The 15587-nt window shown below is 36.6% G+C and overlaps 1 protein-coding gene across 7 annotated transcripts in view; it reads right to left on the bottom strand.

Moving 5' to 3' along the window:
• REPS1 (RALBP1 associated Eps domain containing 1) overlaps positions 1-15587 on the bottom strand; it is a 72522-nt gene that overhangs the window by 35943 nt on the left and 20992 nt on the right. For 4 of the 7 annotated variants that reach the window (XM_084890658.1, XM_084890657.1, XM_084890661.1 and 1 more), the window contains exons 2-8: positions 8945-9068; positions 7161-7357; positions 6872-7025; positions 5460-5584; positions 4772-4934; positions 4446-4509; positions 2259-2413 (exon numbers count right to left, since the gene is read on the bottom strand). In XM_084890658.1, the coding sequence (XP_084746784.1) occupies positions 2259-2413; positions 4446-4509; positions 4772-4934; positions 5460-5584; positions 6872-7025; positions 7161-7357; positions 8945-9068 (982 nt within the window). The remainder of the gene's footprint in view (positions 1-2258; positions 2414-4445; positions 4510-4771; positions 4935-5459; positions 5585-6871; positions 7026-7160; positions 7358-8944; positions 9069-15587) is intronic. The other 3 variants (XM_084890659.1, XM_084890660.1, XM_084890663.1) reach the window with 1 other exon arrangement.

The raw sequence follows: 15587 nt of genomic DNA, 5'->3' as shown, positions 1-15587 counted from the left end.
ACTGAATATGACACATTTCCTTTCCTTTTCTTTTTTTAAGAAACTCAGAGTGTAGTGGTGGAAAGAGAAAAAAAAAAAAAAGAAAAAAAAGAAAAAAAAGAAGAAGAGTGTGATAGGTGCCACAAATAAACAGCACATAGGGGATACTATGAGAGATCAGAGAAGATAGTAGCTACTTTTGTCTGAAAGTCAGAAGAGCTCCAGAGAAAAAATATTTATGATAAATTTTTAGGTCAGCCAAAAGGGACTGGTTTCCCTTTCAACTGTGAACTTCTAAAAACACAGCTATTTAAAAAGATTTTTACAAATCTTGATTGATCCACAGTGTCACATAACAATATCTATATTCAAAGAACTTGTGGCATATGAATCTCAGGCTTATGATAGCTGGGAGAAAAAAAAAAAAAAGGTTAATCATTCCCTCAACCCCAAATGAACAAAATTCCAAATTTATCACTTAGTGATTAGGCAAAGAAGATTTGAATTTAATACTGTATGGTCAAATGTTTACAATAAATTTCATCAGAAAATTACACAGATTATGTGCAAATGGTAAAAAACAAAACAAAAAACCAATAAGGTTTTTTTGATACCTTTAAAATTATAATTAGAACAAGAGTGTAGAGGTATATGCAGGGGGGAAAAATCAGAGTGACTGCTAAACAGATCTAATAGGAGTAAAAAGAAAAATGCCCAGAAAAAAACTTCTACTTAAATCATTAGCCTTAAAATTCAGGCAGTAGATCAAGTTTACAAAGAATCCCAGATTTTATTTAAATTAAATAGAAAAGGGGGGGAAAAAGACTACATGCAAAAGCCAGATTCACCCATCTATATGCAACAGATAACAGAATCAGACAAGTCTCAAGAAAATGACATATAACAGAATAAACTATGCTGTCAGTTTTTAAAGGATTAAAGTCATAGAAAAATTCTAGACACAAGGCCTAATTTTAAAATCAATGGCACAATAAGTCTGTAGCAACCACAATTTCTTCCTTTTTGGCTACTATGAAATAAACCAAATGAAGTTCTTTTTGTTTATTTTTTAATTAGGTAAATCAAAGTACTTTGAGGCAAAATTACCTAACAAAAATACTAAGCTTTTAGCTCAAGTCAGAGGTTAATGATACTTAATAATTGCCTAAATGATCAGAAAAACTCTAGGATTCTCATAGGATAATGCTTTTAAAAAACTAAAAAACAACCCTAAAACTTTAAATAGACTTATTGGTTGATAAAAGGTCAATGTGTTCAGGCCGTGAAATGGGAGTAGCATCGAATACACACTTCCGGTGAAAAAACAAAAAGAACTTGCCCGAGGTCACAGGAATAGTTAGCAAAATTAGAAGTATACAGATTCTTGAATCTAAGGAGGTAGTCCTCTTTTTGACAATAATAATATGCATATTATTCCTACTGCATAATTTACACAATAAAGTGAGATCAGATGCAATTCTGGGTTAAACAGAAGCTTTCCAATAGGTGGATACCCTTTTGAGAGCCAAATTCTGTTTTAATTTCTCTTTTAAAAAGTATAAAATTCCTTCCATCATAATATGTAAAAAAGAATTTAGATAGAAAAAACAAAAACATTGATTTAGTTTTAATTAGACTCACTAATTTAACATTAGATTTCCTTTTATTCTTTTAGAATTTAAGAAAAACGTACTCATTTTTTACCCCCTATATTCTATTTCTTTTTAAACTATCTGTAAATATTAGCATCTATAAAAGCATTCTTGTAAACATGATAACAATGTAGTATTATCTACATCACACACAAAATTTCCAAATTTCTTTAGCATCTAAAGGAATTGGTTTTATAAAAGGAAAATGCTTGCAGACTGCAAAGGTCTAATGATAAACTAGGTATTTCCCTTCAACAAATTAAGATGAATTAAATGGAAAAATGTTGATAATAAAGAGAGGCTACTTTCCCCACTTCAGACAATATAAAATGTAATTAAAGGATGACAATATAAGAAGACACTGTGAAATGCACTTCAGATCTCAGCAGGTCACAAGTGTAAAGTAAAATAGTGGCATATATTCTTTATCTTCGTTTACACTTGACTAAACAGACAAAATATTGATTCAAGTTCAGGCTATACATCTTATTCTAATGGCAAATATACATGCCCTTGATGAAATGTCTATGCTTTTAAGCTAAGTTTTAACATCTAGATTTTGCTTTGAGAACCAAGTGTTATTTTTCAAGGCATGCAATCAGTTCTCTTTTAGCTCCTGGATCTTACCTGCTGAGTCTTCCAAATCAATCAGCTTGGGCATTAAACTTTCAGGGAGTTTTTCTGGTAAGTCATAGCCATTCTTCCTAGCAACTACCAGATGAAAAGCAGCACAAAACTCATCCAGTGTTAATGCTCCATCTTTATCAAAGTCTGAGAGTTCCCTAAAAGAAAAACATCAGAAATAGAATCACATTCTACTTTGGATCCCTTTGTGTCTCAGAAAAAAAGAAAAAGAGAAATCCTTTTCCAGAAAAAGTGCACGCAAACAATAATTTAAAAAATCCCATAGATGGGAAGATGTATAGCAAATGGTTATCTGTAGATTACAGACAATGGCCACATGGGTGGTTTAAGGCAGTGATCGGCAAACTGCAGCTCGCGAGCCACGGTTTGCCACTCTGTTGACTAATGACTTTGCCGAGGACTGGTTTAAGGTACAATTCTTTCAACTTTTCTAAGTGCTTGAAATTTTCATAATAAAGTGCTGAAAAAAGAGCCCCCAAAAAATAAGGTCACCAAAGAAATGGCCTTTAACACATATGTATCTTTAGATATAAGACTTAGTTGAAATCAGGCTTATTTAATAAGTTACTAAAAATTTTTAAAACTTAAAAGACAGCAGCCCCACCCTGCTATCCTTCCATTTCCTAGATTTAGGAACAACCATTTTTTAAAAATTTATCACCTTAAACTATAAATAGCATGTATATATTGCTAGTTCTTAACTTTTTGGTTTTAGGCATTATCTACCTATCTCCTTCGATAGCACTCTATGCTACTAAAAACCCAATTAATAAAATTTAGAATATAGAGAAATATCATATCTAATAAAAGAGTAATATGCAAATTGACTGTCACTCCAACACACAATATAGCCGCCCCCATGTGGACACAGAATGGCTGCCACCAGATGGCCTACAGGGTAGTGCAGTTGTGGGCAATCAGGCAAGCAGGGGAAAGCAGTTAGGGGTGACCGGGCTGGCAGAGAAGAGCATTTGGGGGAGACCAGGCCAATAGGGGAGGTCAGTTGGAAGGGACCAGGCCTACAAAGGAGGGGAGCTGGGGGGGGCCCAGGCCTGCAGGGGAAGGAAGTTGGGGGGACCATGCCTGCAGGGGAGGACAGTTGGGGGGACCAGGCCTGTAGGGGAGGGCAGTTTAGGATGACCAGGCCAGTAGGGGAGGACAGTTGGAAGGAACCAGATCTGTAGGGGAGGGCAGTTGAGGGGGACCAGGCCTGCAGAGGAGAGTAGTTGGGCGGGCCCCCAGGGCTGCAGGGGAGGGCAGTTGAGGAGGACCAGGCTGGCAAAGGAGAGCAGTTGGGGGAGACCGGGCCTGTAGGGAAGGGCAGTTGGGAGGGACCAGGCCTGCAGGGGAGGACAGTTAGGGGCGACCAGGCTTGCTGGGGAGGACAGTGAGGGGCAATCGGGCCATCAGGGGAGCAGTTAGGCATCAATCAGGCTGGTAGAGGAGTGGTTAGGTGATGATCAGGCTGGCAGGCAGAAGTGGTTAAGGGCAATCAGGCAGGCAGGCAGGCAGGCAGGCAGGCAGGCAGGCAGGCAGGCGAGCAGTTGGGAACCAGCAGTCCTAGATTGTGAGAAGGATGTCCCAGATTGGAGAGAATGCAGGCTGAGCTGAGGAACACAGCTTCCCCTGTGCACAAATTTCATGCACCGGGTTTCTAGCGTAGATATAAAGTGAAAACAACACTTACATCTGACAATTGTTTTTAAAAAGCAATTTGTGATTGTAATTTAATGACTGATTCCAACTACACAGCAACCATCCTAAGTCTTCAGTTGGTATTTAAATGGGTGCTAAGCACGGTTCTTAAGCTCATGGCTGGTATAGGACTTATAAATTTGTTTAAAACCAAATGAAATAAACACAACCATGTATGAACAAACTGTGCCAAGAAAGCCACGCAAATATATTCCATGCATTATATTAGCAATGAGAAACAGCTACTATAGCTTAAAGACCTTTAGCACATTTTAAAGAATTATTCTATTGGTATCACTTTATTTCTTTTCTAGAGGGTGAAAGAGAAGCTGACTATTTTAAGGCAATACTGAGTCATAAGAAGATTCTTTAAAAGGTTATTCTAATAGTTTATTTTTAAGGTTAAAAAAATCTACCTGATGGAAACTACTTTGAAATAATCCACATTACCCAAGTAGTATACACCACACTTACCAAATATGAGAAAGTTCAAGAATAGGAAGCTTTGATTTTGTAAAAAACTCTTTAGCCGCAGATCCTGAAATATAAAACAGTGTTGTTTAGCATTATTCTGAACCTAAAGACCCAAGAATTAAATGTGGTCTTAAGAGGTTTTTCATTGAAAAAAAGGTAACCTTAACATATGCATATGTCTTATTTTTGGTCTCTAATAACTATAAACTCTTTTTAGATAACTTGAGAATTATCTTTTATAATTGCTGACCAATAAAACAATTTCTTTGAGATTATGAAACAGGCTTTGAACTGTCCCATCTAGAAAAATTTGTTTAACAACTCACCTGGAATAAATCCGTTTAGATCAGGCTGAATGGTTTTAAACTGATTTACATAATACTGTCTTTGTTCATCTGTTATTTTCCAGGGATCATCATAGCTACTGGATTGCCTACGAATTTCATTGGCAGTTGTAGCTGAAGCTACAGTTCGTACTGTTGTCTGGTCCTGTAATGAAACATTTTTTCCTCAGTACAGTATTTACCTATATGATTACATGGACCAAGATTGCTAGGTTATTTATCTTTGAAAGTAAAACTTACTTTTTGTGGATGTTTAAAATATAAGAAGTCTTCACAAACTCATCAGAAAATCACATACTTATAATCAGGTTACTGAATGTTTTTGGACAATGATTATATAAATGTATAGAATGACAGCAATGTGTAAGCAACAAAAAGTTATGGAAATGTGCCAAGAAAGCCAAGCAAATATAGTCCTAAGTGCCAAAACCTTTCAAAAGTTCATTAAGAAATTAGAAAGAAAATCAGCCAAAACTTTTAGTGAAAAATTTCAATGATAACAGACTTAAAGAAAAGGCAGAGTGGAGATCTGGTTTTTGTTTGTTTTGTGGTTTTTAAATAAAAGTGAACTTGCATTCATAAAATTTGCAACAGCAAAATATAAAAATAATGACTGCAGCAGTATTCTGAATGAAGCAAATAAAAATGCAATACCAATAAAATGTCACACCTGGACAGAAGCAGGATGCATGGTTAAAAGAGTACTGGTTGGTGGAGTATCTGCAAAACTGACCCAGTTTTCTTGAGGTGGAGGTGGAGAATGCCCTGACCACATTGCATCACCAGCAGCAGAACCTACAAGCAGAATGGGCAAACATGTTGACTCACTTTTAAAGAATATAAAATTACCAGGTTTTTTATTGTAACACTTCACCATACTTAAATAAGTTTTCTTTCGAGTTCTAACTTTGTAGAAATGCTAATTTCCCAAATGAAATATTTTCTGTCAATTTAAAATTATCTCATTTAAATCTTTAAAACTGTTACTGAAACTAACCTAATATATATAGTATTCTAGGAAATAATCAATCATTTTACCTTCAGAGAATGTGGTATCTATAAACTTTTATCTAAGCATCATAGATATAAATAAATTAAGGTAACCAGATGTCCCGATTTTGGCAGGACAGTCCCGATTTTTAACAATTTGTCCCACGTCCCACAGCGTTTTAAAAAAGTCCCGATTTTTGGAAAGAATTCATGACAAGCTAGGGAATGGGAAGAGAATATACGGTTTTCGGCGGCCATGTGGCTATTTAGCCAGGATATGAGTTTTATATTATTTTTCTTAATTTTATAATGTTAAACTTTAATAATAAAAATGTAATTGTTGAGAACTGATTATCGAGAACTGCTTTTCAAAGTTCACATTGTTGATCAGTTGTTAGAATTCGAGCGCCATTGTTTGGACTTAATGCACAATGGCATTTTTTGGGATTGGCAACAACGAAAGCATTTTGTAACTAACTATCTTTCAGACTATACACATCATACTGCGTGCTAGTGAGCTAGTTAAACAAGTGATGTCATTACAAATCAGCTATTCAGATAATTTAGGTAAGAAATTTATTTATTTCATAAATACATAAATTTTCTTGAATTTAGCAGACAGTACTCGTATTATTTATATTTTATAGTGGCGGCAAAAAGTCTAGCGCCGGCCTTGAAAGTGACACAACTATACATAATTTTTATTTATTTATTATATTTGTAAATTGTACTTACGTTGAAAATTTAAAAAATATATTACAATACTATATTTTTGCATTCTATGAAAATTTTTGTTGCTCCATATAGACCAAATTTTTAATCAAGGAACTCCCCCCACCCCCTCACCCCCCAGTCAATGGTGTCCTGCTTTACCAATGTTAAAATCTGGTCACCTTAAAATAAATGCAATTACCAATGTTCAAAGTGATATATCTACTTAACAAATTTTCACAGTTAGCATTTGCTTCCATTTAAGGCACTTAACTTACAATTAAAAATTTTCTTGGGAGGCAACTCTTAAAGGAATGTTATCAAGTTTCCTTCAATTTACACCTTTAATAAATGACCGGTACATCTAGAACTTCTAAATACCTGATTGTGCGTCACCAAAAGGAGACCAAAATGGCCCAGGTCCTGCAAGAGGCCTCTCGCCATTTCCTCCACTAGGGTGACGGTTGTGTTTCCTCCAGGTGTGTGGAGATGTTGGTGGGGACTGCTGTGGTGAAACTACTGGAGATGCAGGCTCCTAGAAAGAGTATCATTATTTTTAAATTTCAATTTTAAGATAACATTTTCACTGTTAAGGCATTCAGTAAAAGTTTTAGTGTAAATATCTACACAGGATGTCAACTAATAACAATGACATGCATGTGACTAGTACCTGTTGATCTGTAGATGTACGAGGCTGGACAGCATCATGGCTTACGGACCCCTTTTTCACTTGCCCCCTTCCAGGTGGTGGAGGAATAACACCAGAATAAGACCCTTGATTTTCAGAATCTGAAGAATACGAGGCTGCATGGCGAGATTCCTGTTCATTCTTTGAAGCAACAAATCTTGGCAGAGGAAGGTCCTTTACTATTAACGGCAAAAATAATTATTACTTTAAAATAAAAAATGATGCACACATTAAAACCTGAAGTAAGAGGTGAATTAGATATTAGAAAGAATTTTTGCAAAACTGATACTGAAACAAAATGTCTATCACTGCTAAATTTTATTCGTTCTCTTCCTTAAAACTGTTTAGGGAGACCCTAACCTAGAAAGAAATAGTAATACCAAATTGTCCTTCCAAGGGGTTATAAAAATAGCTGAATTAAATATCCATTGCATGTTTGGTCCTATGTTTGCACTCATTACCATACCAACCCTGCAAAGTCCCTATTTTACAGGTAAGCAAACTGAGGCTCATTGACAGTAAGTGACAAAATCTAAACCCAGGCCAGTCTGACCCCAAAGTCTATGCTGTTTCTACTCACACTAATTCTCTAAAGTATGATGTTCGAGTTCTAAGTATAACAAAATATGTCACTAAGTTCGAGACTAGATGAATCCAAACATTTTCATGACAGAAATTCCTGAAAATATCTTACTGTTCACCTACCAAAGACAGTACAAGCAGCTCGATCTATCAACCTTAGTCTGGCTTACTTCACTCCTACAGGCAGATACTCTACGTTCTATTTTAAATAAAGAAGAAAAATAAAAAACTAAGAATTCCACAGGTCAATCTGGACCAGAATAACATAGCAGAATCACTTTCAGAAGGAAATGTACTTCCTTCCACTATAATTCCCTGAATCTCCCCTAGAATTTCCTCACTAAGGAGGGGATGAAGTTTATTCAGTGTGTACGCAAAGTACTCAAAATTACCTGAAAAGAATGTAAACTCTTAACACGAAGAGAAGGATGTGCGTCACACTAGAGGCCCACAACGAAAACCTCCAACTAAGCTGGCATTGAACACTGAGCACTTAAAACTAAACTGTACTAACACTACTGTATAAAAATCCTAACATTACAGAAAATGCAGCTCTTTTTCCTCTTTTCCCTAGGAAAAGCACAAAACTCTCAGCTTTTAAGTGCCTATCATATAAAATTTCCATCTACTTCATTATCAACACACCTCCAAATAATAGAAAAACAAATTTTCCTACGTGATATGTATAAGACAGTCAGATGCTTATAACTAGGTTTTAATCTGCCAATATTTTAACAGTATCTCTATCAACCAGAAAGTTTTGGTTAATTAATGCTTTCCAATTTTATATGGAGCGTTCAGTCTTCACAAACAAGAAAACAAAGTATAATGTTGCTTTATACTTAGAAAAACATATAAAGAAAGCATATATGAGGATCACTGCAATGCACCCTGTACTTTGATAAAATTACCTAAATTCTAAGCAAGTCTTAGTAAATTTATGTTATAACAAACACCATCTTAATAGTTTTATACAATGAAATATGCAGAAAGTACATATATGCCATAACATTTAAAATAGATGTATTCTAATATTCACAAATTTTAAATAGCAAGGTGGTGAGAATAAAGTCATGACATTTTTCTCAAGATCACAAATGCCACTGTAATATCAGAAAAACTCAATTTCATTTGTGACTTGAAGTCTTATTTTCATTTCAATTGCTTATGTATCCCATATTTACCTGTATTAATACTTTCCACTCTTAAAGGGAAACCAGACTGGGCAACAGCTACAAGTTTCAAAGCAATATAGAACTGACTTCTTCCAAAATAACCAAGTCTTGTTGCACCACAAAGTTCCATAATCTACAAAAGAACACAATGTAACGTAAAATTTATGACAATAATTCTTTGAATACGCAATAACTTCTGTTGATAACTTCTCCAAAATACATACTCTCACCTGACGACCAACTTCCTCAAGTTTCAGGTTCATATGTTTGAAAACAAAAAGGCACTGACCTTAAATAAGAAGGTTATCGTTTGCCTCCTTATTAAAATCCATGTGATAAACTATTTTATTTTATTAGAATAACTATTTTTCTTAAGTCATATATATATGTGTGTGTATATATATACACACACACGTATATATGTGTATACATATATTTAGAAACACTATTCTACATAAACATTGTGCATACAACAGGATAATGCAACTAACAGATTAGTATGCAGCCATTTTAAATAATAGTCATAAAATGACATATTCAGTGGGGAAAAAGCAGGACACATTTAAACTACATAAACACAAATTTGAAAACAACCAAATATATAAAAATCCCATGAGCAATTTTGTTAAGTGAAATTAAGAGCAGGACTTTTGCCTCTTATTTTCCAGATTGTATTTAATGTGGTTATACTCTTTCCTTTACAACAACAATTTTTGTTTGCTTAAAGCAGTTAGGCTTTCAAAGATCTACATTGACATTCTAGTTATTCAATAAACATTTCTAGACTGGCTATAGCAATTACATACCAGACTACAAAAGAAAATTTTATGTTACAAGATTAAATTATAACTCCAAAAACTAGAGTAGATGTCTATTATACAGACACTAGAGGTCCGGTGCACGAAATTCATGCACTTGACGGGGGGGGGGGGGGTGTCCCCTCAGCCTGGCCGGTGCCTTCTCGCAATCTGGAAGCCTTTGGAGGATGTCTGACTGATGGCTCAATAGGGAGTGGGCCTAAGCCGTCAGTCAGACATCCTTAGCACTGCTGCAGGTGGGAGAGGCTCCGACCACTGCAGCTGCACTTGCTAGCTGTGAGCCTGGCTCAGGGCTTCTTGCTGAGCAGTGTTCCCCCTTGTGGGAGCACACTGACCACCAAGGGGGCAGCTCCTACATTGAGGGTCTGCCTGCTGGTGGTCAGTGCGTGTCACAGCAACTGGTTGTTCTGCTATTTGGTTAATTTGCATATTAGCCTTTTATTATATAGGATTATAATCTTAAAGTAAAATAAGCACTAAGTATCCTTATCTCAGTTTCTCAAAATATATAAATTCCTGTAGAAAGGAAGCATATTTAGTCCATTTTCTTTTCCCTAAAACATTCAAAGGAAGATTAAGATACCTTGGATATTGTGATAGTAAGTCAGAAGTAAAGTTCATATTTACTAGAATTCAGAAAAACATCTATCTGTGGTTAAGTAATATATAACAATGATCATTTGTTTACATGCACAAGAAAATACAGAATTTTGGCTGTGATTAATCAACACTGGAAGAATTTCCTGTTTCTCCCAATAAGGGTTATCATTTTAGTGTAAATTTAAGAGTAAGAAAGATAAAAAGGCAGGTTTACATTAAGGGAACTAGGAGGAAAAGAAAGGCTAGAGAGTTAAGGAAGGAAGGGCACACAGGCTTGCAGGCTGCACAGGATTTCATTAGGATTATTGTCCTTATCCACCACCCTTTTCTGCCCACTTGACACTCCTTAAGGGAAACATATAGTTTATTTATCCTTGTTACATCTGTTTCAGGTACCTGTGGGACACTCAGGGGCAGTGAAAGGAAAATAAGGGAGATCACCACAACCTAAAGGGGAGGTATAAAAAGAAACCTAAAAAGAGGCAGAGGAAAGGTACAAAAAGGAGAAGCAGCCGAAACTGGTTTGGCTCAGTGGATAGAGCGTCTGTCTGCAGACTGAAGGGTCCCAGGTTCGATTCCGGTCAAGGGCATGTTTCCCCGAAAATAAGACAGTGTCATATTAATTTTTGCTCCCAAAGATGCGCTAGGTCTTATTTTCAGGGGATGTCTTATTCTTCCATGAAGAAGAATACGATACACATTTATTGTTAAATGAAAATAAAGGAAATTTATTACCGGTATAAGGTACGGTAGTACGGTAGCTGTCAACACAAGCCAGACAAACTGTGAATCCTACAGTATCAAGAATTTACTCATTTATTCAATGACAATCATGTCATCATCTTCTGGAACATCATCATAACAATCCAATTCCTGAATTTCCTGGTGAATTTCTTGTGACTCCATTTCTTTCAGAATCAGTGGACCAAATCTCTCATGTGTAGCCTAGGGGGGCCTTATTTTCAGGGGATGCCTTATATTTCACTCAGAAGGAAACCTGTAAGTAGGTCTTATTTTCGGAGGATGTCTTATTTTCGGGGAAACACGGTACATTGGTTGTGGGCATATCCCTGGCAGGGGGTGTGCAGGAGGCAGCTGGCCAATGTTTCTCTCTCATTGATGTTTCGGGCTCTCTATCCCTCTTCCTTCTTCTCTGTGGAAAATCAATAAAATATATTTAAAAAAAGGAGAAGCAAACTAAAATTATCAGAACAAAAACCAATAAAATGAATTATGGAATAACCATATAATAAGAAAACTATACAGCCTTTAAAATTCACTGCTTACAATATTAATGTTATTAAAACAAAAAGCAGGATACAAAGCAGTGTATAAATATAATCCCAACTTTACTAGACATCTATACTAATAAAAAGGTGATATGCTCATTTGACTGGGTCAACCGGCCATCTTCCGGATGTCTGCCTTCCTCCTGGACAAAGCCATGTGGTGGGGGCCGAGGCAGAGGCAGTTAGGGGTGAGGTCAGGGTGGCAGAGGAGAGCAGTTAGAGGCGACCAGGCTGACAGGGGAGGCCAGTTGGAGGCGACCAGGCTGGCAGGGGAGAACAGTTGGGGATGACCAGGCCTACAGGAGGGCAGTTGGATGACCAGGTCTGCAGGGGAGAGCAGTTGGGGGAGACCAGGCCTGCAGGGGAGGGCCTTTGGGAGCGACAAGACCTGTAGGGGAGGATCTTTGGGGGCAACCAGGCTAGCAGAGGAGGGCCATTAGGGGCGAGATCAGGCTGGCAGGGGAGGGCAGTTGGGGGCATTAGGCAGGCAAACAGGTGAGTGGTTAGGAGCCAGTGGTCTTGGATTGCAAGAGAGATGTCCAACTGGCCGTTTAGGGCTGTTCCCTGTGGAATTAGGCCTAATCCGGTAGCTGGATCCCCCAAGGGGTTCCAGATTAGTAAGGGTGCAGGCCGGGCTGAGGGACCCCCCTCCCCCATGCATGAATTTTGTGCACCAAGTCTCTAGTCTATAATAAAAGCATAATATGCTAATTAGACTGGATATCCTTCCAGATGTCCTTCCAGACGACCTTCTAAAAAAAGCCAGGGCTGCAAGGGAAGCCAGGTCCCGGGTGCCAGAGGGAAGCTGGTGCCGGCAGCAAGGAGAAGGAAGGACTATTCTTGCATGAATTTCATGCATCAGGCACCTAGCGTACATACAAATGGCAGTGAATATGCCAGTGTTTATTTCTGGGCGCTGAAATTAAGGAACACTTCTATGTTTTCATCATACAAGTCTGTATTTACTACCATATATATATATAATTTACTCAGAAAATTAATAAATAATTTTTTAAAAGGGAGAAACAGCAGTGCCAAATAAAAAAGGGAGGAAAATGTACTCTATGTTTTGAAGTTAGGAGGTGTTTGCTGCTTGAGTAGAGATGTAGCAGGATAAAATCTAGTTTGCAATGGGTTAAGGAATGAACTGGAGGAACTGAAGTAGAAAGACAGATACTAAACATGCTTGGCTCTGAAACAAAGTTTACAAGGGTAAATTTGCTTCACCCTGAATCTCAGAGCTGGTCTGTGGAAGAACTGGCACTAAAAACAAGGTTTTTTAATTCCAAACCTAAAGGATACTATCTTTTTACTGTATTAGACATAACAAAATTTTAAGTTTGCATGCCAAAAATTTCACCCCAGGAAGCATGAAAAGAGGGAGAAAAAATGGCTCAAAGGCAACATTTGCAGTTATTTCTCTACAACTGATCTTGGTTGTGCCACCTAAAAAAATCACTTTATCACTAATTATCTCTTCAAGCTATCCCAATTTTAGGGGCCACAAGCTCTTGAAAGCAGGAGAAAGGAGGGAAGGGGCTGTGACATACAATTTACAAAAATAATTCCTAATAAAACAGTATCAAAAAGTCTGATTTATCATCACAATTTGTGAATTAGACAAAATGTATCATTAAAGAAATATTTGGTACCAATTCCTAAAGGCAAAACTGTTAGGCCAAAGTATTCTTATATTTGAAATGTAATAGCTATTGAATTGCCTTTCAAAAAAATTACTAAAATTTATTCTCCCACTGTCAATATGAGATTGCTTGTTTCTCATCTTTTCTCCAGTAACTTGAAAAACCACTAACACACTTATATTACTAAAGGCCCGTGCACTGGTGGGGTCCCTTGGCCTGACCTGTGTCCTCTTTGCAATCTAGGACCCCTTGGGAGATGTTGGAGAGCCAGTTTTGGCCCGATCCCCACGGGCCAGGCCGAGGGACCCCACAGGTACACCGGGCCTCTAATATGCATATAAAATCTTTGGTTGATCTCTTTCCACCCCACCCCCCCCCTTACCTTCTCTCTTTGAGTCATCAGTCTGTTCCGTTTCCATGTCTGTGCATTGAGTGTCTGCCCCCTGTTGGTCATTGCACATCATAGCTACTGGCCAGTGGGCTGGTTGCTTAGGCTTTTATATATATAGATTTTTGGTTCCCTATGTCACACAGTTTTGCATATCTAATCCTAGACCTCTTTTTTAATTACTTTAGATTTATAATATTTAAATATCCACAATAAGGTTAGTGCAGCCCTCAATTTTTTCCCCTTATTTAAAAATCTCTGGGCTATTCTCATATGACTTATTCTTCCAAGTAAATATTTAGAACCATTTATCAAAATAAATTGAGATTTTAATTAGGATAGCATTTATTTATAGTCATAGTCCTAACTTTACAGGATGACATCTAGTGTTTTATCATTAAGGATGATACTGGCTAACACCCTGCAACACCTTTGTTATATTAAGAAACTATTCAGCTAATTCCACATTTCTAGGAGTTCTGTCTTTGAGTTTCAGAATTCCAAAAATCACAAGTAGGTATTAATTTTATTTTATGCATGTCTGGGCAAAAAACTAAGAAATCCTATTTTTTCTCTTTGGTCTATTAAGATTAATAATTCTAGTAACAGAGTTCTTAAACATCAAACCATCCTTTGATCTCTAGAATGAATTCTATTTAGTAATGGTATATTACTTGAAAAACATAATACTTATAAAATTTTAACCACAGTCTTGATTAAGCTTAACAACAACCCTATATGTGAAAGGTTTGGCTTTACTTTTTTCCTCTCTGGTCTGAAATTCTTTCAATAGATTAGGAATCATGTACTCCTTAGAAATTTAGAAGAATTCTCCTATGACACAGGGTAGACTTGTGTATCTTTGACATGTGTCTCCATATTATTCCTTATATTTGTTATAAACAAGGTTTTCTATCTGTAAAATACATAATTTCCTAGGAAATTATTTATTGCCTCCAAAGTTTGAAATTTATTAATTTAGCATATTATTCAAAGTAGTTTCATTAATTTAATGCACTCTCTATGGTAATTTCCCTTAATGTAAATTTGGCATATTTGTGTACATGCAACTCTTTCTCTAGCCAAGTGAAACCACTTAATTGTTAGGATACAGACCCCTTCCATTAGATTCTAACTCAACTAGGAAACCGAGTGGGATTTTTCACATGATCCACACATATTATGTTCACCACTGCAATAAACTATGACAAGGAGTAAAGGTCAAGAAAAAAAAAAAATCAATGGCAGAGAAGATAGGGGCATACATCAAAGCCCACTCATTCCAACATGACTTAATTTTCTTTCAAACACTGCTGTCAATACAAGCCATGTGGACACACTAACCTCTAAAACTTTCCTTTGTTACAAAAATAATTTAAATACGGAGCACAGTCCAACAAACAAGTAGGTAACTAATATCCATTACTGTATTAATGAAGCATGTTTGCAGATGACTAGCTATCACCACTAACTTCACTGCCAAATTTCCTTACTGAACTCGGGTCTAAAGTGAAATGAAATCTTACCAACCCTTTTGAGATCCTTAATTGTACTAGAACAAATATCTCAACTCACTTTCACTATAATACTTCCTTATCCAAAATCTTTAATGCTTATTTCTTGGCTTACACAACTCAAAGGATCTTTTATTTCAAGCCTGCTGCTCAAGACCACAGTGATTCTTTGCTTTCTTCTGCTAGGATTTTATCTCAATTCTTTGGGTTCTTTTCTTCCTTCCACTCATACCTTTATGTATAACCTCCATTTCACATATTAACCACTGTCCTATCTCAGTTAAGGATGAGTTCTCCATGTCTTTCCCCAATGGTATTCTTAGGTAAAATAAGAAACTGTATACATTATCGGCAATGGCATACATTCATTTACAGACCATATAAAAAATAAGAAATATGT

The sequence above is a fragment of the Pipistrellus hanaki genome (assembly GCF_964339955.1).
Source record: "Pipistrellus hanaki genome assembly, chromosome: 7".
Taxonomy (NCBI): domain Eukaryota; kingdom Metazoa; phylum Chordata; class Mammalia; order Chiroptera; family Vespertilionidae; genus Pipistrellus; species Pipistrellus hanaki.
This window is presented reverse-complemented; position numbering and strand designations above follow the sequence as displayed.